The sequence below is a fragment of the Taudactylus pleione genome, unplaced genomic scaffold, assembly GCF_031769625.1.
Source record: "Taudactylus pleione unplaced genomic scaffold, aTauple2 ptg000441l, whole genome shotgun sequence".
In the NCBI taxonomy this organism is placed as follows: domain Eukaryota; kingdom Metazoa; phylum Chordata; class Amphibia; order Anura; family Myobatrachidae; genus Taudactylus; species Taudactylus pleione.
In genome coordinates this window covers 533,339-560,100 of record NW_028284843.1, presented here as the reverse complement: position 1 = coordinate 560,100, position 26,762 = coordinate 533,339, and the positions used below count along the sequence as shown (strand labels likewise).

The following is a 26,762-nucleotide window of genomic DNA, read 5'->3' as shown; positions in this document are numbered from 1 at the left end:
CCTCCCCAGTAGACACACACGTAATAAAAATAAATAATAAAACACTTACCTGAATCCCTGCTCCTGCTCCTGCCGCCGCCACCCGCTCCTCCTGTGCCGGCCCGCTCTGCATTATGGGAGAGACGTCTCTCCCATTACCCACTGTGAGAGCCGGAAGATGGAGCTCATGAGTCAGCTCCGGCAGTGGGCGCAGCAGCCAATGAGAGTCTGACAGACTCTCATTGGCTGCTAATTAAAACAAACACACAGCTGCCGGTGCCAGCGGCTGTGTGTTTGTCACTGTGTAGTGCTGATCGTACTCCATCCGGTTAGCACTACACGTGGGGTGCAGCTGTGTCAAAGAGACACAGACTTCCCGCGGCCCGCTTGGCACTGCAGCCAAGGCGGCGTTGCCCTCCACTATGTGGCGCCCTACGTGGCTGCGTACCAGGGGGGGTCGCTTGTCATGGAAGGGGGTTCGCTCGTCACGGGGGGGGGGCTGACGGAAAGTGCTTTAAAAAAAAACAACATTTACTCACTGGCTGCGGCTGCAGGGGGCTGGAGGGCCCCTTGAAGCTTCGGGCCCTTGGACAACTGCCCTAAAAGCCCAATGTAAGAGACTGCCCTGCCGATGCCCTCCCACGACCAGTACTAGGGGCATTGCACCTGCACCTTATCCCAGGACCATTCCTCATGCTGCTCTGGAGAAGCTCAGCGGGGGGAGGAGCCTAATGCAGAGGCAGAGCCATAACCCCGCCGGGAGCAGTTCTGTGAAATTCGGGGATCCCTGCTGCAGCTGCAGTCAGCTTGATTGCTGTTAAATTGCCCCTTACCCCTCTCTCAGGTGTCCCCCAAGCCAGGTTTGCCTGCCAGCTCCTTAATGCATGTGCCAGCAGCAGTGGGGAAATCTGCTGGAACTTCTGAAGGAGAACCATGTCTATGGAGGGCACAGCCAGGGGCGCCGAGAGGGGGGGGAGCAGGTACTGTTTGCCCGGGCGCGTCCTCTGTGCGGGCTCTGTACAGCCTCTGTGCTGGCTCTGTGCAGGCTCTGTCAGGCTCTGTAAAGGCTCTGTCAGGCTCTGTGCTGGCTCTGTGCTGGCTCTGTCAGGCTCTGTAAAGGCTCTGTGCAGGCTTTGTAAAGGCTCTATGCAAGCTCTGTGTAGGCTCTGTGCAGACTCTGTGCAGGCTCTGTACAGCTTCTGTGCTGGCTCTGTAAAGGCTCTGTGCTGGCTCTGTGCAGCCTCTGTGCAGGCTCTGTGCGGGCTCTGTGCGGGCTCTGTCAGGCTCTGTGCAGGCTCTGTGCAGGCTCTGTGCAGCCTCAGTGCGGGCTCTGTCAGGCTCTGTACAGCCTCTGTGCTGGCTCTGTAAAGGCTCTGTGCAGCCTCTGTGCAGGCTCTGTGCGGGCTCTGTCAGGCTCTGTGCAGGCTCTGTGCAGGCTCAGTGCAGGCTCTGTGCAGCCTCAGTGCGGGCTCTGTCAGGCTCTGTGCAGCCTCTATGCAAGCCCTGTGTAGGCTCTGTCAGGCTCTGTAAAGGCTCTGTGCAGCCTCAGTGCGGGCTCTGTGCAGGCTCTGTGCAGGCTCTGTGCAGCCTCTGTGCTGGCTCTGTAAAGGCTCTGTGCTGGCTCTGTGCAGGCTCTGTAAAGGTTCTGTCAGGCTCTGTGCTGGCTCTGTGCTGGCTCTGTGCAGGCTCTGTGCTGGCTCTGTGCAGGCTCTGTGCAGGCTCTGTGCTGGCTCTGTCAGGCTCTGTAAAGGCTCTGTGTAGGCTCTGTAAAGGCTCTATGCAAGCTCTGTGCAGGTTCTGTGCAGACTCTGTGCAGGCTCTGTACAGCTTCTGTGCTGGCTCTGTAAAGGCTCTGTGCTGGCTCTGTGCAGGCTCTGTGCGGGCTCTGTCAGGCTCTGTGCAGGCTCTGTGCAGCCTCAGTGCGGGCTCTGTCAGGCTCTGTACAGCCTCTGTGCTGGCTCTGTAAAGGCTCTGTGCAGCCTCTGTGCAGGCTCTGTGCGGGCTCTGTCAGGCTCTGTGCAGGCTCAGTGCAGGCTCTGTGCAGCCTCAGTGCGGGCTCTGTCAGGCTCTGTGCAGCCTCTATGCAAGCCCTGTGTAGGCTCTGTCAGGCTCTGTAAAGGCTCTGTGCAGCCTCAGTGCGGGCTCTGTGCAGGCTCTGTGCAGGCTCTGTACAGCCTCTGTGCTGGCTCTGTACAGCCTCTGTGCTGGCTCTGTAAAGGCTCTGTGCTGGCTCAGTGCGGGCTCTGTGCAGGCTCTGTGCAGGCTCTGTGCAGGCTCTGTACAGCCTCTGTGCTGGCTCTGTGCTGGCTCTGTGCTGGCTCTGTGCAGCCTCTGTGCAGGCTCTGTGCAGGCTCTGTAAAGGTTCTGTCAGGCTCTGTGCTGGCTCTGTGCAGGCTCTGTAAAGGCTCTGTGCAGGCTCTGTAAAGGCTCTGTGCAGGCTCTGTGCTGGCTCTGTGCTGGCTCTGTGCTGGCTCTGCGCAGGCTCTGTAAAGGCTCTGTAAAGGCTCTGTGCAGGCTCTGTAAAGGCTCTGTGCAGGCTCTGTAAAGGCTCTGTGCAGGCTCTGTAAAGGCTCTGTGCAGGCTCTGTAAAGGCTCTGTGCTGGCTCTGTGCAGGCTCTGTAAAGGCTCTGTGCTGGCTCTGTGCAGGCTCTGTAAAGGCTCTATGCAAGCTCTGTGTAGGCTCTGTGCAGACTCTGTGCAGGCTCTGTACAGCTTCTGTGTTTGCTCTGTAAAGGCTCTGTGCTGGCTCTGTGCGGGCTCTGTCAGGCTCTGTGCAGCCTCAGTGTAGGCTCTGTGCAGCCTCAGTGCGGGCTCTGTCAGGCTCTGTACAGCCTCTGTGCTGGCTCTGTGCTGGCTCTGTGCAGCCTCTGTGCAGGCTCTGTGCGGGCTCTGTCAGGCTCTGTGCAGGCTCTGTGCAGGCTCAGTGCAGGCTCTGTGCAGCCTCAGTGCGGGCTCTGTCAGGCTCTGTGCAGCCTCTATGCAAGCCCTGTGTAGGCTCTGTCAGGCTCTGTAAAGGCTCTGTGCAGGCTCTGTGCAGGCTCTGTACAGCCTCTGTGCTGGCTCTGTAAAGGCTCTGTGCTGGCTCTGTGCAGCCTCTGTGCAGGCTCTGTGCAGGCTCTGTAAAGGTTCTGTGCAGGCTCTGTAAAGGCTCTGCGCAGGCTCTGTAAAGGCTCTGTAAAGGCTCTGTGCAGGCTCTGTGCTGGCTCTGCGCAGGCTCTGTAAAGGCTCTGTAAAGGCTCTGTGCAGGCTCTGTGCAGGCTCTGTAAAGGCTCTGTGCAGGCTCTGTAAAGGCTCGGTAAAGGCTCTGTAAAGGCTCTGTAAAGGCCAGCAGTAAGATATTGTGATAATAATAACTTAGTGGCCATTTAAAAGAAGCAATATAAAATAGCATCACCTATGGCAGGGATAGTACTAAGGCTGAGACTAAGGGGCTGATTCTAAACGGGACGCAGCATCTTTTGCCAGTAGCATGTCTGTGACTTTATGCTAATGCCGCTACAAGCACTTCCCCAGATGTACACCTGTGTATATGACTGAGCAAAGACAGATACCCCCCATTTACAGCGCCCCAGGCACTGTAACCGTGCTTAGTACATCTTAGTGTATCTAAACCTGTACCAGCCGCAATGCATGGCACAGAATCTCTGTGTAAGTGTGAGCTCCAATGTGAGCAACTAAGTGTCTGTGTGCACAACCATTTCACCGACATTCCTGGTACAAACCCATAACACGCCCAAGAAAAGAACCATCTCCATGTGTCTGACCAGTCACCGTCCTGTCCCTGCCAAAGAATGCACCATACATTTTCAGTATACTTCTGCATCAGTGCATCTGACATCACTACTGTCACTCTGTATCTGACATCACTACTGTCACTCTGTATCTGACATCACTGCCATGACTCTCTATCTAACATCACTACTGCCACTCTGTATCTGACATCACTGCCATGACTCTCTATCTGACATCACTTCTGCATCAGTGCATCTGACATCACTACTGCCACTCTGTATCTGACATCACTACTGTCACTCTGTATCTGACATCACTACTGTCACTCTGTATCTGAAATCACTGCCATGACTCTCTATCTGACATCACTTCTGCATCAGTGCATCTGACATCACTACTGCCACTCTGTATCTGACATCACTACTGTCACTCTGTATCTGACATCACTACTGTCACTCTGTATCTGACATCACTACTGCCACTCTGTATCTGACATCACTACTGCCACTCTGTATCTGACATCACTACTGTCACTCTGTATCTGACATCACTGCCATAACTCTCTATCTAACATCACTACTGCCACTCTGTATCTGACATCACTGCCATGACTCTCTATCTGATATCACTTCTGCATCAGTGCATCTGACATCACTACTGCCACTCTGTATCTGACATCACTACTGTCACTCTGTATCTGACATCACTACTGTCACTCTGTATCTGACATCACTGCCATGACTCTCTATCTGACATCACTTCTGCATCAGTGCATCTGACATCACTACTGCCACTCTGTATCTGACATCACTACTGTCACTCTGTATCTGACATCACTACTGTCACTCTGTATCTGACATCACTACTGCCACTCTGTATCTGACATCACTACTGCCACTCTGTATCTGACATCACTACTGCCACTCTGTATCTGACATCACTGCCATGACTCTCTACCTAACATCACTACTGCCACTCTGTATCTAACATCACTACTGCCACTCTGTATCTGACATCACTACTGTCACTCTGTATCTGACATCACTACTGCCACTCTGTATCTGACATCACTGCCATGACTCTCTATCTAACATCACTACTGCCACTCTGTATCTAACATCACTACTGCCACTCTGTATCTGACATCACTACTGTCACTCTGTATCTGACATCACTACTGCCACTCTGTATCTGACATCACTGCCATGACTCTCTATCTGACATCACTACTGCCACTCTGTATCTGACATCACTACTGCCACTCTGTATCTGACATCACTGCCATGACTCTCTATCTAACATCACTACTGCCACTCTGTATCTAACATCACTACTGCCACGCTGTATCTGACATCACTGCCATGACTCTCTATCTAACATCACTACTGCCACTCTGTATCTGACATCACTACTGCCACTCTGTATCTGACATCACTGCCATGACTCTCTATCTAACATCACTACTGCCACTCTGTATCTGACATCACTACTGCCACTCTGTATCTGACATCACTGCCATGACTCTCTATCTGACATCACTACTGCCACTCTGTATCTGACATCACTACTGCCACTCTGTATCTGACATCACTACTGTCACTCTGTATCTGACATCACTGCCATGACTCTCTATCTGACATCACTTCTGCATCAGTGCATCTGACATCACTACTGCCACTCTGTATCTGACATCACTACTGTCACTCTGTATCTGACATCACTACTGCCACTCTGTATCTGACATCACTGCCATGACTCTCTATCTAACATCACTACTGCCACTCTGTATCTGACATCACTGCCATGACTCTCTATCTAACATCACTACTGCCACTCTGTATCTGACATCACTACTGCCACTCTGTATCTGACATCACTACTGCCACTCTGTATCTGACATCACTGCCATGACTCTCTATCTAACATCACTACTGCCACTCTGTATCTAACATCACTACTGCCACTCTGTATCTGACATCACTGCCATGACTCTCTATCTAACATCACTACTGCCACTCTGTATCTGACATCACTGCCATGACTCTCTATCTAACATCACTACTGCCACTCTGTATCTGACATCACTGCCAAGACTCTCTATCTAACATCACTACTGCCACTCTGTATCTAACATCACTACTGCCACTCTGTATCTGACATCACTGCCATGACTCTCTATCTAACATCACTACTGCCACTCTGTATCTGACATCACTGCCATGACTCTCTATCTAACATCACTACTGCCACTCTGTATCTAACATCACTACTGCCACTCTGTATCTGACATCACTGCCATGACTCTCTATCTAACATCACTACTGCCACTCTGTATCTGACATCACTGCCATGACTCTCTATCTAACATCACTACTGCCACTCTGTATCTGACATCACTGCCATGACTCTCTATCTAACATCACTACTGCCACTCTGTATCTAACATCACCACTGCCACTCTGTATCTGACATCACTACTGCCACTCTGTATCTGACATCACTGCCATGACTCTCTATCTAACATCACTACTGCCACTCTGTATCTGACATCACTACTGCCACTCTGTATCTGACATCACTACTGCCACTCTGTATCTGACATCACTGCCATGACTCTCTATCTAATATCACTACTGCCACTCTGTATCTGACATCACTACTGCCACTCTGTATCTGACATCACTACTGCCACTCTGTATCTGACATCACTGCTGTGACTCTGTATCTGACATCACTGTTGTGACTCTGTATCTGACATCACTACTGCCACTCTGTATCTGACATCACTACTGCCACTCTGTATCTGACATCACTGCCATGACTCTCTATCTAACATCACTACTGCCACTCTGTATCTGACATCACCACTGCCACTCTGTATCTGACATCACTACTGCCACTCTGTATCTGACATCACTGCCATGACTCTCTATCTAACATCACTACTGCCACTCTGTATCTGACATCACTACTGCCACTCTGTATCTGACATCACTACTGCCACTCTGTATCTGACATCACTGCCATGACTCTCTATCTAATATCACTACTGCCACTCTGTATCTGACATCACTACTGCCACTCTGTATCTGACATCACTACTGCCACTCTGTATCTGACATCACTACTGCGACTCTGTATCTGACATCACTGCTGTGACTCTGTATCTGACATCACTGCTGCGACTCTGTATCTGACATCACTACTGCCACTCTGTATCTGACATCACTACTGCCACTCTGTATCTGACATCACTGCCATGACTCTCTATCTAACATCACTACTGCCACTCTGTATCTGACATCACTACTGCCACTCTGTATCTGACATCACTACTGCCACTCTGTATCTGACATCACTACTGCCACTCTGTATCTGACATCACTGCCATGACTCTCTATCTGACATCACTACTGCCACTCTGTATCTGACATCACTACTGCCACTCTGTATCTGACATCACTACTGCCACTCTGTATCTGACATCACTGCCATGACTCTCTATCTAACATCACTACTGCCACTCTGTATCTAACATCACTACTGCCACGCTGTATCTGACATCACTGCCATGACTCTCTATCTAACATCACTACTGCCACTGTGTATCTGACATCACTACTGCCACTCTGTATCTGACATCACTGCCATGACTCTCTATCTAACATCACTACTGCCACTGTGTATCTGACATCACTACTGCCACTCTGTATCTGACATCACTACTGCCACTCTGTATCTGACATCACTGCCATGACTCTCTATCTAACATCACTACTGCCACTCTGTATCTAACATCACTACTGCCACTCTGTATCTGACATCACTGCCATGACTCTCTATCTGACATCACTACTGCCACTCTGTATCTGACATCACTACTGCCACTCTGTATCTGACATCACTACTGCCACTCTGTATCTGACATCACTGCCATGACTCTCTATCTAACATCACTACTGCCACTCTGTATCTAACATCACTACTGCCACTCTGTATCTGACATCACTACTGCCACTCTGTATCTGACATCACTGCCATGACTCTCTATCTAACATCACTACTGCCACTCTGTATCTGACATCACTACTGCCACTCTGTATCTGACATCACTGCCATGACCCTCTATCTAACATCACTACTGCCACTCTGTATCTAACATCACTACTGCCACTCTGTATCTGACATCACTACTGTCACTCTGTATCTGACATCACTACTGCCACTCTGTATCTGACATCACTGCCATGACTCTCTATCTAACATCACTACTGCCACTCTGTATCTAACATCACTACTGCCACTCTGTATCTGACATCACTACTGTCACTCTGTATCTGACATCACTACTGCCACTCTGTATCTGACATCACTGCCATGACTCTCTATCTGACATCACTACTGCCACTCTGTATCTGACATCACTACTGCCACTCTGTATCTGACATCACTGCCATGACTCTCTATCTAACATCACTACTGCCACTCTGTATCTAACATCACTACTGCCACGCTGTATCTGACATCACTGCCATGACTCTCTATCTAACATCACTACTGCCACTCTGTATCTGACATCACTACTGCCACTCTGTATCTGACATCACTGCCATGACTCTCTATCTAACATCACTACTGCCACTCTGTATCTGACATCACTACTGCCACTCTGTATCTGACATCACTGCCATGACTCTCTATCTGACATCACTACTGCCACTCTGTATCTGACATCACTACTGCCACTCTGTATCTGACATCACTACTGTCACTCTGTATCTGACATCACTGCCATGACTCTCTATCTGACATCACTTCTGCATCAGTGCATCTGACATCACTACTGCCACTCTGTATCTGACATCACTACTGTCACTCTGTATCTGACATCACTACTGCCACTCTGTATCTGACATCACTGCCATGACTCTCTATCTAACATCACTACTGCCACTCTGTATCTGACATCACTGCCATGACTCTCTATCTAACATCACTACTGCCACTCTGTATCTGACATCACTACTGCCACTCTGTATCTGACATCACTACTGCCACTCTGTATCTGACATCACTGCCATGACTCTCTATCTAACATCACTACTGCCACTCTGTATCTAACATCACTACTGCCACTCTGTATCTGACATCACTGCCATGACTCTCTATCTAACATCACTACTGCCACTCTGTATCTGACATCACTGCCATGACTCTCTATCTAACATCACTACTGCCACTCTGTATCTGACATCACTGCCATGACTCTCTATCTAACATCACTACTGCCACTCTGTATCTGACATCACTACTGCCACTCTGTATCTGACATCACTGCCATGACTCTCTATCTAACATCACTACTGCCACTCTGTATCTGACATCACTGCCATGACTCTCTATCTAACATCACTACTGCCACTCTGTATCTGACATCACTGCCATGACTCTCTATCTAACATCACTACTGCCACTCTGTATCTGACATCACTACTGCCACTCTGTATCTGACATCACTGCCATGACTCTCTATCTAACATCACTACTGCCACTCTGTATCTAACATCACTACTGCCACTCTGTATCTGACATCACTGCCATGACTCTCTATCTAACATCACTACTGCCACTCTGTATCTGACATCACTGCCATGACTCTCTATCTAACATCACTACTGCCACTCTGTATCTGACATCACTGCCATGACTCTCTATCTAACATCACTACTGCCACTCTGTATCTGACATCACTGCCATGACTCTCTATCTAACATCACTACTGCCACTCTGTATCTAACATCACCACTGCCACTCTGTATCTGACATCACTGCCATGACTCTCTATCTAACATCACTACTGCCACTCTGTATCTGACATCACTACTGCCACTCTGTATCTGACATCACTACTGCCACTCTGTATCTGACATCACTGCCATGACTCTCTATCTAATATCACTACTGCCACTCTGTATCTGACATCACTACTGCCACTCTGTATCTGACATCACTACTGCCACTCTGTATCTGACATCACTGCTGTGACTCTGTATCTGACATCACTGTTGTGACTCTGTATCTGACATCACTACTGCCACTCTGTATCTGACATCACTACTGCCACTCTGTATCTGACATCACTGCCATGACTCTCTATCTAACATCACTACTGCCACTCTGTATCTGACATCACCACTGCCACTCTGTATCTGACATCACTACTGCCACTCTGTATCTGACATCACTGCCATGACTCTCTATCTAACATCACTACTGCCACTCTGTATCTGACATCACTACTGCCACTCTGTATCTGACATCACTACTGCCACTCTGTATCTGACATCACTGCCATGACTCTCTATCTAATATCACTACTGCCACTCTGTATCAGACATCACTACTGCCACTCTGTATCTGACATCACTACTGCCACTCTGTATCTGACATCACTACTGCGACTCTGTATCTGACATCACTGCTGTGACTCTGTATCTGACATCACTGCTGCGACTCTGTATCTGACATCACTACTGCCACTCTGTATCTGACATCACTACTGCCACTCTGTATCTGACATCACTGCCATGACTCTCTATCTAACATCACTACTGCCACTCTGTATCTGACATCACTACTGCCACTCTGTATCTGACATCACTACTGCCACTCTGTATCTGACATCACTACTGCCACTCTGTATCTGACATCACGACTGCGACTCTGTATCTGACATCACTGCTGTGACTCTGTATCTGACATCACTGCTGCGACTCTGTATCTGACATCACTGCTTCCACTCTGTATCTGACATCACTACTGCCACTCTGTATCTGACATCACTGCCATGACTCTCTATCTAACATCACTACTGCCACTGTGTATCTGACATCACTACTGCCACTCTGTATCTGACATCACTACTGCCACTCTGTATCTGACATCACTGCCATGACTCTCTATCTGACATCACTACTGCCACTCTGTATCTGACATCACTACTGCCACTCTGTATCTGACATCACTACTGTCACTCTGTATCTGACATCACTACTGCCACTCTGTATCTGACATCACTACTGTCACTCTGTATCTGACATCACTACTGCCACTCTGTATCTGACATCACTGCCATGACTCTCTATCTAACATCACTACTGCCACTCTGTATCTGACATCACTGCTGTGACTCTGTATCTGACATCACTGCTGCGACTCTGTATCTGACATCACTACTGTCACTCTGTATCTGACATCACTACTGCCACTCTGTATCTGACATCACTGCCATGACTCTCTATCTGACATCACTACTGCCACTCTGTATCTGACATCACTACTGCCACTCTGTATCTGACATCACTGCCATGACTCTCTATCTAACATCACTACTGCCACTCTGTATCTAACATCACTACTGCCACGCTGTATCTGACATCACTGCCATGACTCTCTATCTAACATCACTACTGCCACTGTGTATCTGACATCACTACTGCCACTCTGTATCTGACATCACTACTGCCACTCTGTATCTGACATCACTGCCATGACTCTCTATCTAACATCACTACTGCCACTCTGTATCTAACATCACTACTGCCACTCTGTATCTGACATCACTGCCATGACTCTCTATCTGACATCACTACTGCCACTCTGTATCTGACATCACTACTGCCACTCTGTATCTGACATCACTACTGCCACTCTGTATCTGACATCACTGCCATGACTCTCTATCTAACATCACTACTGCCACTCTGTATCTGACATCACTACTGCCACTCTGTATCTGACATCACTACTGCCACTCTGTATCTGACATCACTGCCATGACTCTCTATCTAACATCACTACTGCCACTCTGTATCTGACATCACTGCCATGACTCTCTATCTAACATCACTACTGCCACTCTGTATCTGACATCACTACTGCCACTCTGTATCTGACATCACTACTGCCACTCTGTATCTGACATCACTGCCATGACTCTCTATCTAACATCACTACTGCCACTCTGTATCTGACATCACTACTGCCACTCTGTATCTGACATCACTACTGCCACTCTGTATCTGACATCACTGCTGTGACTCTGTATCTGACATCACTGCTGTGACTCTGTATCTGACATCACTACTGCCACTCTGTATCTGACATCACTACTGCCACTCTGTATCTGACATCACTACTGCGACTCTGTATCTGACATCACTGCTGTGACTCTGTATCTGACATCACTGCTGCGACTCTGTATCTGACATCACTACTGCCACTCTGTAGCTGACATCACTGCTGCGACTCTGCATCTGACATCACTGCCATGACTCTCTATCTGACATCACTACTGCCACTCTGCATCTGACATCATTACTGCCACTCTGCATCTTACATCATAACTGCCACTCTGTATCTGACATCATTACTGCCACTCTGTATCTGACATTATTACTGCCACTCTGTTAGGGTTAGGGTTAGGCACTAGGGGGAGGTTAGGATTAGGCACCCCCCCTGATGAGTAAGGTTTAGGGTTCCGGGACATGGGGGTTAGGTTTAGGCACTTAGGGGGGAGGTTAGGGTTAGGGGGGGGAGTAGGGTTAGTTTTACTTACCTTAATTACCTGTCGGGATCTTCACTCCTACTGGTCTTCTGGCGCAAGGATTTGGCCATACGGCCGGCGGTCATTCATAGCAACATATGTAACCATGGAGATTAGCGTTGGACTGCGGTGATTGTATAATGAATGCAGATGTTGCTAATAAGTACCTGTTTGTGAAATGTTAGATAAAGCTGTTACTGAATTTAAGGCCGGGTACACACTTGCACATTATTGGCCTGATTTGTCATTTCCAGGCAAATCGGAGCAACAGATCGGGCAAATCGTGCAGTGTGTATGCCCGATTGCGCGCTCTCACAGGTCGCATGCGATTTCGTGTAATTGGCTGTGCTGCACATAATGGAGCTCATTCAGATCCAGGCGCAAACGGCTGCTCGCTCCTACGCGGCTTATATTAAGTGACCGCGCATGTGTATGCTTCTCTCTGCGCATGCACAAACTACTCAGAGCAATCGGAATCCGCTCGCTCGCTAAGGAAAGACAGCCCAGTGTAATGAGTGACAGGAGAGGCCATTTGTGGGTGGTAGCAGGGGCAGGACACTAATAACGGGGGAGCGGAGGTGCGAATGCAGGCGTGCATAATTAACAGACAGCGTCATAGTACATGTCACCATCCTTTTTTTTACACTGAAATCCTCACAGTGCTTGCGGTAAGGTAAGGCAACCACAAGCGCTGCAAACCCTTCCGAGGGTCCACGATGTACCAATGTTTTAATACACTTCCTGGAGATGACGTGCGCTAGTGGGCGTCTCTACATACTCTAATGGGTGTCTGCATACACAAAGTGATCGCTCACAAATACAAAGTGGGCGTGCTTATGCCTTTCTGAGCGAGCACATGCCATGGCGTCACTTAGCCGAATTTCCATACGCTGGGGCGAGCGATCGCATCTAGTGAGCGGCTCTGAATCAGGTCCAATATCACTTGCCGAGCTGTGTAGTTTAATGAAGGATGGAACAAGTGATTGTTCCATCGTTCCTAGTGTGTACTAGCCACCTTGCCTGGTCCGGGGAGAAAGGTAATTGCTCCAACCATTGGCAAGATTGCCGGTCGTTCTAGTGTGTACCAACCTTTCACCTGGTAATTTCAAGCACAACTTATTTTTGAAGTATTAGGATTTATTCCATTAAGTTATGGTGCCCAGTATAACGAGATTGATTAGAGAACATAACTTCTCAATAAGTAAAATGTAATCTGTTAATGTTTTGTGTTTTATCTTAGGAGTTGGGGGCAATACAGGAAGATCTCCTACTGAAACTGCTGTCTGGGTGGACAGATAGCGCAGAGAGTCATTCATTAGAGGTGGAGAGAGCCTCTCCTGACACTTCTGAGACCAAGTTTATTCCAGCCATGAAATTCCAGCATTTTTCTCCACGTGAACGAAAAGCTTCGTGCAAACATTTCTTCTGGAAGACGTTCACTATGTGCCAGTGACCTGCTGCAGATTCCTGCCCTTATTCATTGTGTGGCTGATTCAGAGATGGGAGCAGGAGTAACAATGGGGAAACCACGCTGCCATGAGAGGGTGCAGATGCATTTTATTATTCTGCTGCTTCTGCATGTAGCCCACAGATGCTGGACAGCTTGCGCCCCTCCCACATCTAACACCCCTTTTGTACTAAAACTCTGGGTTCAGCCCAGGTCACTGAACAGGGGTTTCAAGCCGTGTCACCGTGGCTGGAAACCCATTCACACCGCAGGCTGGACCCAGGATATTGCCGGGGCTTCCCTGATCTGGTGGCTGACATGACATTATCTCCCAGTGTATGGAATGCAGCCCTCTGTATGCAGTTACCTGGTCACCCATTTACACTGCCCTGCTACCACGGAACCCAGTTTAACCCTTTTACACCAAGCAGCAGCAGCAGCAGCAGCAGCCCGGATTAACATGTCAATAAGTCAGATTTTAGCTGTGGGGTATAAGTCTCTCTGCTCATTTATAGCTCCCCACCTACAGTGCAGCATGGTTTTTCCAAGGAGTCACCTGTCTAAAGCTTATCATTCCAGCCAGCCAACTAATTGGTAATGTAATTGGTAATCTGGTAATGTATTGGAGCAAACGGCAATTGGCCATTTCCTCCCAAATGCCAGAAATCAATTATTCAAACAAGTTGGTTGAATTAATATGATTTAATCAATTTGTCTGAACAACTGTTTTCATCCAGTTTCCAGCCTTTGGGGGGAAATAGCCAACTGCCGTTTGCTCAGACACATTACCATATCACCGGTTACATTACCATATCACCGGTTACATTACCATATCACCGGTTACATTACCAGATTACCAATGACATCACCATGTTATCGGTTACATTACCATATCACTGGTTACATTACCAGATTACCAATGACATCACCATATTACCGTTTACATTACCATATCAACAGTTACATTACCAGATTACCAATGACATCACCATATTACCGTTTACATTACCATATCACCGGTCACATTACCAGATTATCAATGACATCACCATATTATCGGTTACATTACCATATCATCGGTTACATTACCAGATTACCAATGACATCACCATATTACTGGTTACATTACCATATCACCGGTTACATTACCATATCACCGGTTAGATTACCAGATTACCAATGACATCACCATATCACCGGTTACATTACCATATCACCGGTTACATTACCAGATTACCAATGACATCACCATATTACTGGTTACATTACCAGATCATAGCTTACATTACCATATCACCGGTTACATTACCAGATTACCAATGACATCACCATATTACCGGTTACATTACCATATCATTGGTTACATTACCATATCACCGGTTACATTACCAGATTGCCAATGACATCACCATGTTACCGGTTACATTACCATATCACCGGTTACATTACCAGATTGCCAATGACATCACCATATTATCGGTTACATTACCATATCATCGGTTACATTACCAGATTACCAATGACATCACCATATTACTGGTTACATTACCAGATCATAGGTTACATTACCACATCACCGGTTACATTACCATATCACCGGTTACATTACCAGATTACCAATGACATCACCATATTATCGGTTACATTACCATATCATCGGTTACATTACCAGATTGCCAATGACATCACCATGTTACCGGTTACATTACCATATCACCGGTTACATTAGCAGATTGCCAATAACATCACCATATTATCGGTTACATTACCATATCATCGGTTACATTACCAGATTACCAATGACATCACCATATTACTGGTTACATTACCAGATCATAGGTTACATTACCACATCACCGGTTACATTACCATATCACCGGTTACATTACCAGATTACCAATGACATCACCATATTATCGGTTACATTACCATATCATCGGTTACATTACCAGATTGCCAATGACATCACCATATTATCGGTTACATTACCATATCATCGGTTACATTACCAGATTACCAATGACATCACCATATTACTGGTTACATTACCAGATCATAGATTACATTACCAGATTACCAATGACATCACCATATTATCGGTTACATTACCATATCATCGGTTACATTACCAGATTGCCAATGACATCACCATATCACCGATTACATTACCAGATTACCAATGACATCACCATATTACCGGTTACATTACCATATCATCGGTTACATTACCATATCACCGGTTACATTACCAGATTACCAATGACATCACCATATTATCGGTTACATTACCATATCACCGGTTACATTACCAGATTGCCAATGACATCACCATATTATCGGTTACATTACCATATCATCGGTTACATTACCAGATTACCAATGACATCACCATATTACTGGTTACATTACCAGATCATAGGTTACATTACCAGATTACCAATGACATCACCATATTATCGGTTACATTACCATATCATCGGTTACATTACCAGATTGCCAATGACATCACCATATCACCGATTACATTACCAGATTACCAATGACATCACCATATTACCGGTTACATTACCATATCACCGGTTACATTACCAGATTGCCAATGACATCACCATATTACTGGTTACATTACCAGATCATAGGTTACATTACCAGATTACCAATGACATCACCATATTATCGGTTACATTACCATATCATCGGTTACATTACCAGATTGCCAATGACATCACCATATCACCGATTACATTACCAGATTACCAATGACATTACCATATTACCAGTTACATTACCATATCACCGGTTACATTACCAGATTGCCAATGACATCACCAGTTTCCTTCCAATGGTTGGATTAATAACCTTTGTGTGAGCAGTTTTCGTTTTGCTCCCAGCCCTGAATCAACATTTGTGCTTTACAGGACTGTAAATAATACAACATTATCCCCCTGTGGGCTCAGATTGTCACCGTACATATTAAAGAGTCATCCAGCACTAAGAGGTTATATTGTGTTTTGTTTAACAAACCAATCATAAAAAAACAGACTGAAGAGAAACAACAATTATACTTTTCAACTTTTTTGGGGGTTTTATGAATTGAATGAAACATTTTCAAAGTGATTTCATCAAAACTAGACATCATCTTCAATTAAAGTTTTTGTATTGTTTAAAACGAATACATCACTTATACCCCTTTTACACCAGAGCAAAAACATGGGTTTTTGCTGGGTCTACCCGGGTCGCAGCTCAGTGTAAAAGGGTCCCTGAAAAATAACCCGGGTCAAGTGACCCAGCAATCCAACCCAGGTAGCTACCAGGGTCGGACCCAGGATTGACCTGGGTAATGGTGCAGTGTAAACAGCGCAACCTGGGTTATCCGACCTGGGTCATGCCTAAAATGAGCTGATTGGTGGTTGTGGAGCAGTCACCTCCCACTTTTTATGACCTCCCAAGTATAGCAGGACAGAACCAGGTTCAGTGTGAACGGGGCTGACTTGGGAATAACCCAGATTGATGGTGCTTTATAAACGGTGTCAGACCTGGGTTTTTGGAGGAAAAGAGGTATAACTTAACAAGGGCTTCTATACAGAAGAATGTTCTTATTTCAAATATGATGAAACTTAATAGTTAATGCAATGTAACTTATTAAAATGGAAATCAAATATATGGTTTCAAATTAATAAAGCAACAAGTTTCACCCAGACATTTCCTTCCAAGCACAAATGCGACAAGTAGTGGACATTGCTAGATATTACATACTAGTAGTTTTGGAGCCATCGTGTGCTGGGTCAGCCGGCCTGAGGCAGAGATGTACGCTAACCCGATGGATAGCGCGCATCTCCGATTATACTGCGCATGTGCAGCCCTCCATCTGAGAGTCCACTCACAGTGTCTCCCAGCCGCAGCCTGATTGACAGGCTGCAGCATTTGGGGGGCCAGAATGGGGGCATTACTGGCAAGCCTTTCTGGAAACGGGCGCATCATCCCTGTTTTACAGGAGAGATAAGGCCAGGATCGTTGGACGCAAATTTCCTAGCCTCTCAAGTGGCCAGGAACCGTCCAGGCTGAATAAGTCTCACCTTATGCAACCTAGCCAAAGGGGCAGCCGATGATCGTGTCTATGGATGCTGCACTTGGATCTCTCAGATGCAGCTGTTACCTCCAGACACCTCCTGTTGCATTTACATTCTGTTGGACGGTATCGCAGAGCTGCTGCAGATTACCAATGACATCACCAGTTTCCTTCCAATGTTTGCATTGATAATCTATGGGGCATATTCAATTGGGCGTGAGGAAAAAACCTTGTACCCCTTGCGCCCAATTTTGACTTACCGCGGGTATGCGTAATCCCGATACCCGCGGAATCCAATTTAAAAAAGTGTTCGTGGGGGTTTCAGCTCTGAAAACCCCTCTCTCCGGTGGAGCTGCTGGGAGTCTTGGGGGCTGCTAAGTCTTTCCAGGGGCTGGTGGGAGAGGCAAGGGTTGCTGGGAGATGAAGTTCTCCCAGCGCCCATTCTGGGGGGCCACACTGACACTGGGGGGGGACACATACACCGGGGGTCACACACACACACACGCTCACTCATACTCACACACACTCACTCATACTCACACACACTCACTCATACTCACCGCTGCTGCTGGAGTCCGGGTCCCGATGCTGGAAGCAGAAGACAGAGCAGCAGAAGGTGAGTAATTACTCACTAAGCAAATTTGGACATTTCCAAAAGCTTAATTAGTCATTAGGAGGAGTGATGGCGGGTTTTGGTTTTGGTTTTGGAATCTGTATTTACATTTTTTTTTTATAAAATCTGCTAAAATCACATAATTTGGGGATTTACAGTATTATTAACCTCAATAATATTAATTTCCACTCATTTCCAGTAAATGTTGACCAACTCACAGCCCGGTTTTAGCCTAAAATTTGCACCAAGCTAGCTGGCTGACTAAGCTAAGCGGCATCAGTGGGCAGCACAAACATGTGACAGTTCAACTTCCAACATGGCACATAAGGAAACATATGTGTTTATTATTCAAGAGGCCTGAGGGAGTTGGAGTATGTATGTAGTTGAAAGCAGGGACATGAAGGGTAGTAAATAGAGATGAGCGGGTCCGGTTCTCAGTGAACCTGACCCACCCAAACTTCCAGATCCGAGGCGAGAGCCGAGCTCGGCTCAGGTTTTTCCGCATGACTCAGATCTTAAAACAAGGCAAAATGTCATCATCCCACTGTTGGATTCTCGCGCCATTTTCAATCCGAGTGTGGAAGGTGAACTGAACAGATGTGTTGACCAACTTGTCCTGTCCTGAAGGGGGCTTCAGTGGGTGCTGCAGCTGCTGTGTCTTCCCCAGTGTGTGTTAGCAACTTAGCTGCATTATTATAGTTTGGTGGCACTGCCGGCCAGACCTCAGTTTATCGTCCATGTATTTGTGACTCTGCAGGTGGTCTGTCCGCACTTGGCAGGGGTGCTTTGTTGTCCATGGGGTGCTGCCTCATTCAGGGGTGCTCTTTCCCAGTGTGAAAAATTGAAAGCGAATTTAAATGAATAATATCATATATCAATCCACAAAAAAAGATATATTTTTTTCTGTGTGTGCGTTAGCAACTTAGCTGCGCTATTATTGTTTGGTGACACTGCCAGACCGCAGTTTATCGTCCATGTATTGTGACACTATAAATCGTAGCGCAGTGTGTTCTTCTTATTCATAAATATTAATCTTGTGACACTGTAATTGGTAGCGCAGTCTAATATTCAACTTTTCACTTCTTACCTCATGTGTGAAAAAATGATTAGTCTACACGCCGACTACAAGACCACAACAAAGTGCTAAATAACATGCGTTATATATAAAACATACTAACATCACTGTAAGTGGTAGTGCAGTGTGTTATTCCTATTCATAAATAATTACTCTTGTGACACCAAGCTGCAGATCAATTGCAGGGGATTCCTCGCCCGGGAGTCCCCGAGATCCCGCGCCCAAGTCCCCGCAGTTGGACTTGACCTCGCAGCTCATTGAAGTGTGAGGTAAAATCTATGTTAAAACAACCAAATCGGCCTCGCGCGTGGGGAAAAAACACATTGATTCAGCAGTTACTCAGTCCCGATTTTACGGTGCGGGAAAAAGGCTATTTAATTGAATAGCTTTTCCCCGCGCAGTGGGGATTTTGGATGGAAATTAGTCATGGGGAGAACCTCGCGGCTAATTGAATCTGCCCCTGAGTGTTAGCGCAGTGTGTCATTCTTATTCATAAATATTAATCTTGTGACACTGTAAGTGGTAGCGCAGTCTAAAATTCAACTTTTCACTTCTTACCTCATTTGTGAATTAATGATTAGTCTACACGCCGACTACAAAGGTCTTATTCATAAATAATTAATCTTGTGACACTAAGGGGCATATTCAATTAAGTGCAAAAAGTCCCATACATTTCGCATGCCGGACTTTTCACCATCATCGCTGATTTTCAATGCGGAAAAGTCTCCGCTTATCCCTGTATTCAATTAGAAATCAGCAAAAACGGCACCGAGCGAATTCGGACCGGGCGAAAAGTGGGGAAAACACTCTGTACTACCCGAAAAGCAGCACTAACATAGGGGATCACTATAGGGGTGTTCTAGTACCCCTAATAAAGGTAATCTGGGTTTTTTTCCTCCCAAAGCTTGCTATTAGCGTCTTTAAATAAGTGGTGAAGAATGGCATTTAGCAATATTTTTTTCATCAAAATAACTAGTTCGGGGCGTGGCCTGGCAGGCAGCAGTATAGGACGTGAATCCATAGTGCTCCTATCGGCTTCCTCTAATAACCCCCTGGGAATCCCTTATCCATAGCGCTGGGGACACTCCTGGGGCTTGATTGCGGCTACTAACCCAGGCTCCCCTGGATAGCGAGGTGCACGGAGTCGGGGGACACATTAGGTGTGCTTGCAGATTGCAGCTTTGGGCCAGGCCGGGACCTCTATTTTGGGCAGGTGCCACAGCTGGCTGCGGCGGACGGAGCTCCTGCCCGTGACACCCATGAACTCCGGAACACCTCTATCCTGAGATACTTGTCCAGCACTGAAGAGTTTCTTGTAAGCTCCCTACATTAGCGCTTACTGGAGGTATGCCTCTTCTGCTTGTGTGCGGAGGAGTCGGGGCTCTCTGTCAGTCCTGCGGCTCTGACTGAAGAACACTCTGTCACTGTAGCTGGGTGCCCTGCTCCAACAATATGGTCACTGGACAGTAGTTGTACAAGGAACTTTTGCTATTGTACTGCTGCTGGCTTTGATGTAGACTGGCCAGAGCTGACATTTTATCATTATTTTATCAGGATTGGGACTGTATTTCCCTTGCATATATTCACAGTGCCCCCTTTCCAGTGATAATTGAGGATCTGGCTCCCCGGTTCCCCCCTTGTGGCTGCAATTACACAATTTAGTGAATTAACCATAATTTTGTATGATTACTGATTAGTGCCACATTCTTGCCATTTCTGTGGGTCCCCTCAGTGTTGTGGTTGTCATTAGCAGACACACATTACTGGGATTGCCCTTCCCTTTATATTCGGTCACAGATGCTTCTCTACTAACCATGTCCTAAAACGTATATACGGATGATGCCTGTCTGGCCATGAACACAACGTGTTGAGAGAGATGTAATGTGACATCTGTTTTACATTGTACCTTTACCTACATATTCATAAAATCTCAGATATATTTTACTGGCCTGCCTTATGGGAAGACGAAGTGCTCCTAAAAATACTGCCGCTACCACTGCCAAGACTTTGTCGGCTGCTGCATTCCATACTCTTTTTGGGGTATCTAATTCTTCCTCACCGACGCCAACTGGCCCTTGATCTCTGCAAATGGCTTCGGATAGCTCCACCCCTTAACCCGTTCACCTCGTTTATCATCATCCTCTCAAATCCTGAACCCTGATGTTAGTGAGATATTAAATCACCTATAGTCTCTCCCAACAAGACAGGATATACAACAAGACCTTCAACATCTTGAACAAAGTATAAAAGACACAGTGAAGACCCATATAGCAACTATCCAAGCAGACCTTACAAAGGTTGCAGACCATGTGGAGTCATTGGAGATACACAAGGAAGAGACTGACTCTAAACTAACGGATCTAATTGAGGCTTCCAAATGTCAATCACGTTGGTTGATCGATATGCAACGTAGGTTGGATGACATAGACAACAGGGGTCATAGAAACAATTTGAGAATCAGAGGTGTACCGGAAGCTATCCTACAGCAAGGTTTGATGGATGTGCTAACAAAAATTTTCAATGAACTAGTGGAGGTGGAACCGGACTCCCAGATCCTATTCGACCAAGTCCATCGGGCTCTACGCCCAAAGGGTATGCCCTCAGAGAAACCTTGGGACATTATTTGTAGGCTCCATTATTACACGGTCAAGGAGGACATATCGATGAAGGCTCGTTTAGCCAAAGAGATAGATTTCAACGGTAACCCAATACAAGTTTATCAAGATTTATCCTGGAATACCCTGCAACAATGACGCATACTTCGACTTGCTTAATGAGGAACCTAGGAAATGAGATATTCGATTTTGTTGGGGATTCCCCCTAAGTATTACGGTTGTCCGTGAATGTGTTCTTCATATTATTAAAGACTATGATGACGTACCACCATTCTTTTCCTCCCTGGGATTACCAGCTTTATCTATGCCAAACTGGTTAGAACCTTCGGAGTCCAATGTAGTCTCTCAAACAAGGAATAAGGTTTGGCAGAAGGTTCGCAGCTCCCAACGATGGCCACACAGCTCTCCAGAAGTAGATGATTCTACGGTTATCTGAAATGAGAACTTGATTCTAGATAATATAACCTGCTGACAATGTGGTTTCCAGTACTAATTCTGTGGTGATGTACTGTATATTCTCTTACTGTTTGCTGGTTTTTGTTTTTCTTGTTTCTTTTACACCACAGGACTGTTTAGTATGCTAAAATTCGAATCATATTCCAATCCATTGATTGTTTCTATGTAGGTTGCCTATGTATGATCCATATTTTTATATCCTAGGAATTCCAAATTATTTAAGGTTTCTCCCATACTTTGATGGGACTTTATAGTGATGTCACGTGCACTATTTCCCTCAGTTTTCCCCCTTTCTCTGCTGTACAAATGTTGACTGTGGACTCGTTAGGAGTTTTCATGGCTTTTTATGCAGAGCGTTCTTTTTCAATTTCCTATCATTTTATATTTGTATTCATTTTACCAATGATGATATAGTTGGTCTTTAAAATTATGTTTATTGTTTTTGTTCCCCTATCTGTTTTTGTTTTTATGTCTTACCCTTCTGTTTTTTCCTTTCCCCTTTCCCTTTTTCGTTTTTTTTGTTGTTTGTTTTTTCAAGCAGACCCTAGTTATTTTTTTTGTGGATATGTGGACTGAGCTTTCAATGGGGTATACGCAACTGCAGGTCCACTAATTCTTACTTTGTCATGACTACACTATTGTTATTTCCTAATAATGTGAATCGTCTTAATGTCCCGGTAAAGCGGTTGCGTCTGTTAAACACACTACATGTAGATAGAGTTGATATTGCCTTTATACAGGAGACACAATTTAAGAGAGGCATCTCTCCTTCTTTGTGCTCAAGACATTTTCCTTTAGGTTTTTTTAATAGTTTCTCTAAAGCCAAGGCTAGAGGAGTTGCCATCCTATTCTCCAAAACTTTAATATTAACTGATATTGAGGAGATTCCTATTGGAGATGAAAGAGTCATCCTTGTAAAGGCTACTATAGCTAATCAAAGATATACCTTTGTAAATCTTTATCTGCCTAATCATGGTCAATCCCGATTTCTGCGTGAGTCTCTGGAATGTATTGAAAGCTATATAGAGGGAGTGTTGCTTGTGGGTAGTGACTTTAATTGGGCATTGGAACCTCAGCTGGACACCTCCTCAGGAGCTCCTAGATCCTCTGTTAAAGGAGCTAATAGATTTAGAACAATTCTACATGAGTTTCAATTAGTTGACACTTGGAGACTACTTCATCCGGCAGAACAAGATTACACATTTTACTCTCATCACCATGGAACATATTCTCTCATAGATTATTTCTATGTAAACCATTCACATCTCGACATGTTATTAGACGCAACGATAGGCCATATTGCTGGTTCTGATCATGCACCTATTTCTTTAACGATGCTTGTTTGCCACCCTTCACTTCGTCACTGGCATTGGAAATTTAATGAGCAATTTCTCAGAGACCCTACTTGTCAAGCTCAATTAATAGAATGCTTGGATAATTTTATTTCTTCCAATGTGACTGATGTCATCTCCCTGGTTTCGATATGGGAAGACCATAAATGCGTCATCAGAGGCAAATGTATACAACTGGGGTCGTTTCTTAAAAAACAGAAACTTGAATGCAGAGACGCCTTGCTATCCAAAATAAAAATGTTGGAATTGGCCCATAAGAGTACTCTTGCCTCTGACACGTTTGCGGAATTGCAAAGAACTAGAAAATCGTTTCATTCTCTACTCAATGAGGGAGCTAAGAGAGTTTTCAGGCATTGTAGACATAAATATTACCAGTGGGGAAACAAACCAGGTAGGTTGCTAGTGAGGGCTTTAAGAGCACAAAGGTCCCAGACATATATCCAAAAAATTTAGGATTCTGCAATTAATCTGCGTGCTTCTGACAAAGAGATTACCGCCATTTTCCACAGATATTATTCAGGCCTATATAATTTGACAATATCTCAGTCAGAACAGGATTGGTTGAAGCACGATTCAGACATTCAGCAATATCTAGAGGAAAATTGATTTCCCAACTCTTCCTAAGGGGTGATTCAAGCTTTAGACTCACCATTCACAGAAATTGAACTGTTAGAAGCCCTTAAATCGTCCCCTAATGGGAAAAGTCTGGGCCCAGACGGCTTTCCCGTTTCCTATTTTAAGGCCTTCCAGGATAAATTGGTCCCTCTTCTTCTACAGGCCTGTAATGCCATATCAAATCAGACTCCTTTTTCAGACCAGTCCCTCGCCGCTCATATAACGGTCATTCCAAAAGAAGGAAAAGACCCTTGTTTACCAGCTAGGTACAGACTCATATCTCTTTTGAATGTAGACATTGAATTATATGCTAAGCTTATGGCCAATCGCCTCATTGACTGGCTTGAGAGAAGGTGCACAGAACTATCGTCTGGCACTTTTTGCAGATGATTTACTGGCAATTATTAGGAACCCAGCGACATCTCTACCAAATCTCATGGAGGAGTTTTACCGCTTTATCCGGTTGTCTAATTTCAAAATTAATTATATGAAGTCCACAGCTCTTAACGTAACTGCCTTTGGAGAGACAGTTTCAGCCCTTAGTGCTTCTTTCCCGTTTACATGGTATCCATCATATATAAAATATTTAGGTATAATGATACCAAACTGGCTTAACCAATTATTCACACTAAATCATATTCCAATGCTCAATAAGTTGCGCTCAGAACTGTCTCAGTGGCTCCCGCAGAAATTCTCTTGGTTGGGTAGAATAAATCTGATAACAATGAACGTGCTCCCTCGACTTTTATATTTGTTTCAAACGTCTTCCAACAGGGCTTCCTCCTCATTTTCTATCAATTGTTCATAATATTATTTGTGAATTTGTATGGGGAGGTAGTAAACCCAGATTAAAACATCAGGTATTGTTTCGGCGAACTTCCCAGGAGGTAGACAGCTGCCAATGATCTCAGCATATTACTAGGCAACTGTATTGAGTGAGATACTAGATTGCTCTAGAGCAGAGGTTCCCAATCACGGTCCTCAGGGCTCCCCAACAGTTCATGTTTTAGAGATATCTATGGTTGAACACAGGTGACTTAATTAGTACTGCAGTCAATTTGATTTAATCACCTGTGCTCAACCATGGATATCTACAAAACCTGAGCTGTTGGGGAGCCTTGAGGACCGCGTTAGAGAACCTCTGGTCTAGAGGCTTTGGGAAGAAACAGTGGGTGGAGATAGAATCAGTATCCACAAATCTACATTTACATATTATGCCATGGTGTTTGAGAGTGGTGGGTTCTGACCACCCTACAGTAGGGTCGACCTTGTTGCAATGGAGGAAACTATGCACAAAACCTGAGATCTCTTCAGAGACTTCACATCTAACCCCATTATACATAACCCCCTTATGTCCCCAGGACTTCGGGTCAGACAGCATTAAATTGGGCTGCAAAGGGTATTACTAGAATGGGTCACCTGTTTCAAATGGGGTGATTAATTAAGCTAGATCACTGGTTCTATTTGCAAGTTCCCCATTTTGCTTTCTCATTGGGAAGAGCCGCTAAATTTTATAGAAATTTGCCCCCTTTGAGAGTATGTGTACTAAACCTGCTATCTCTAGACATGTTATCTCTGACTTATACCAAATATTTAACAAAAGCAGTCTGTGCATGGGATGGCGCTGGATATCAAAATCTCCAAAAAAAATAAATATAATGTCCAAAAGAGAACTACTTAATCCTCTATTTCTCCTTCTCCCCTTTGCCTTGGTGTTAGATACACTTCCTTGTCGGTGGTCAAAATCTTCGGTGCTTCTCCATATTGTTTAAACCGGAAAAACACAAGTAAAAACAAAAGTCCTTTTAGATGTGATTCTTAACAAGATAATTTCCCAATTTACTGGAAATAATTTGTTTTATATTGTGTTTTGAGTAGGGTGATACTCGGATTCTGTACAATAGGTAGACTGCAGGTTTTGCGCACCCTCTCCTGACACTTTTTTTAGTATCATTATATCACATATTATTGACTAGCAATATTCCAAGTAATAGAACATTTCAAGAAGCTTGGGAAAAGGATTTTATCTCCCAAGGCATCCAGATAAACTGGGATAAAGTATTTCAGACAACTAGTGCCTGCTCATCCAGCCAGCCTGGAAGTTCTTGAAACACAGTATAAGGTGATGACGAGATGGTATCGTTGTCCAACATAATACACAAATTCTCCCGGGTGTGTTGCCGCTATGCTGGAGATGTATGAAG

The 26,762-nt window shown here is 45.4% G+C and overlaps 1 protein-coding gene across 1 annotated transcript in view; it reads left to right on the top strand.

Annotated features, from left to right (window-relative positions):
* LOC148505730 (somatostatin-2-like) overlaps positions 1-14,378 on the top strand; it is a 98,349-nt gene extending 83,971 nt beyond the window's left edge. The window contains exon 2 of the mRNA XM_088447800.1: positions 13,557-14,378. Coding sequence (XP_088303926.1) covers positions 13,557-13,769 — 213 coding nt within the window. The 3' untranslated portion in view covers positions 13,770-14,378. The remainder of the gene's footprint in view (positions 1-13,556) is intronic.
* Positions 14,379-26,762: the final 12,384 nt, after the last annotated feature.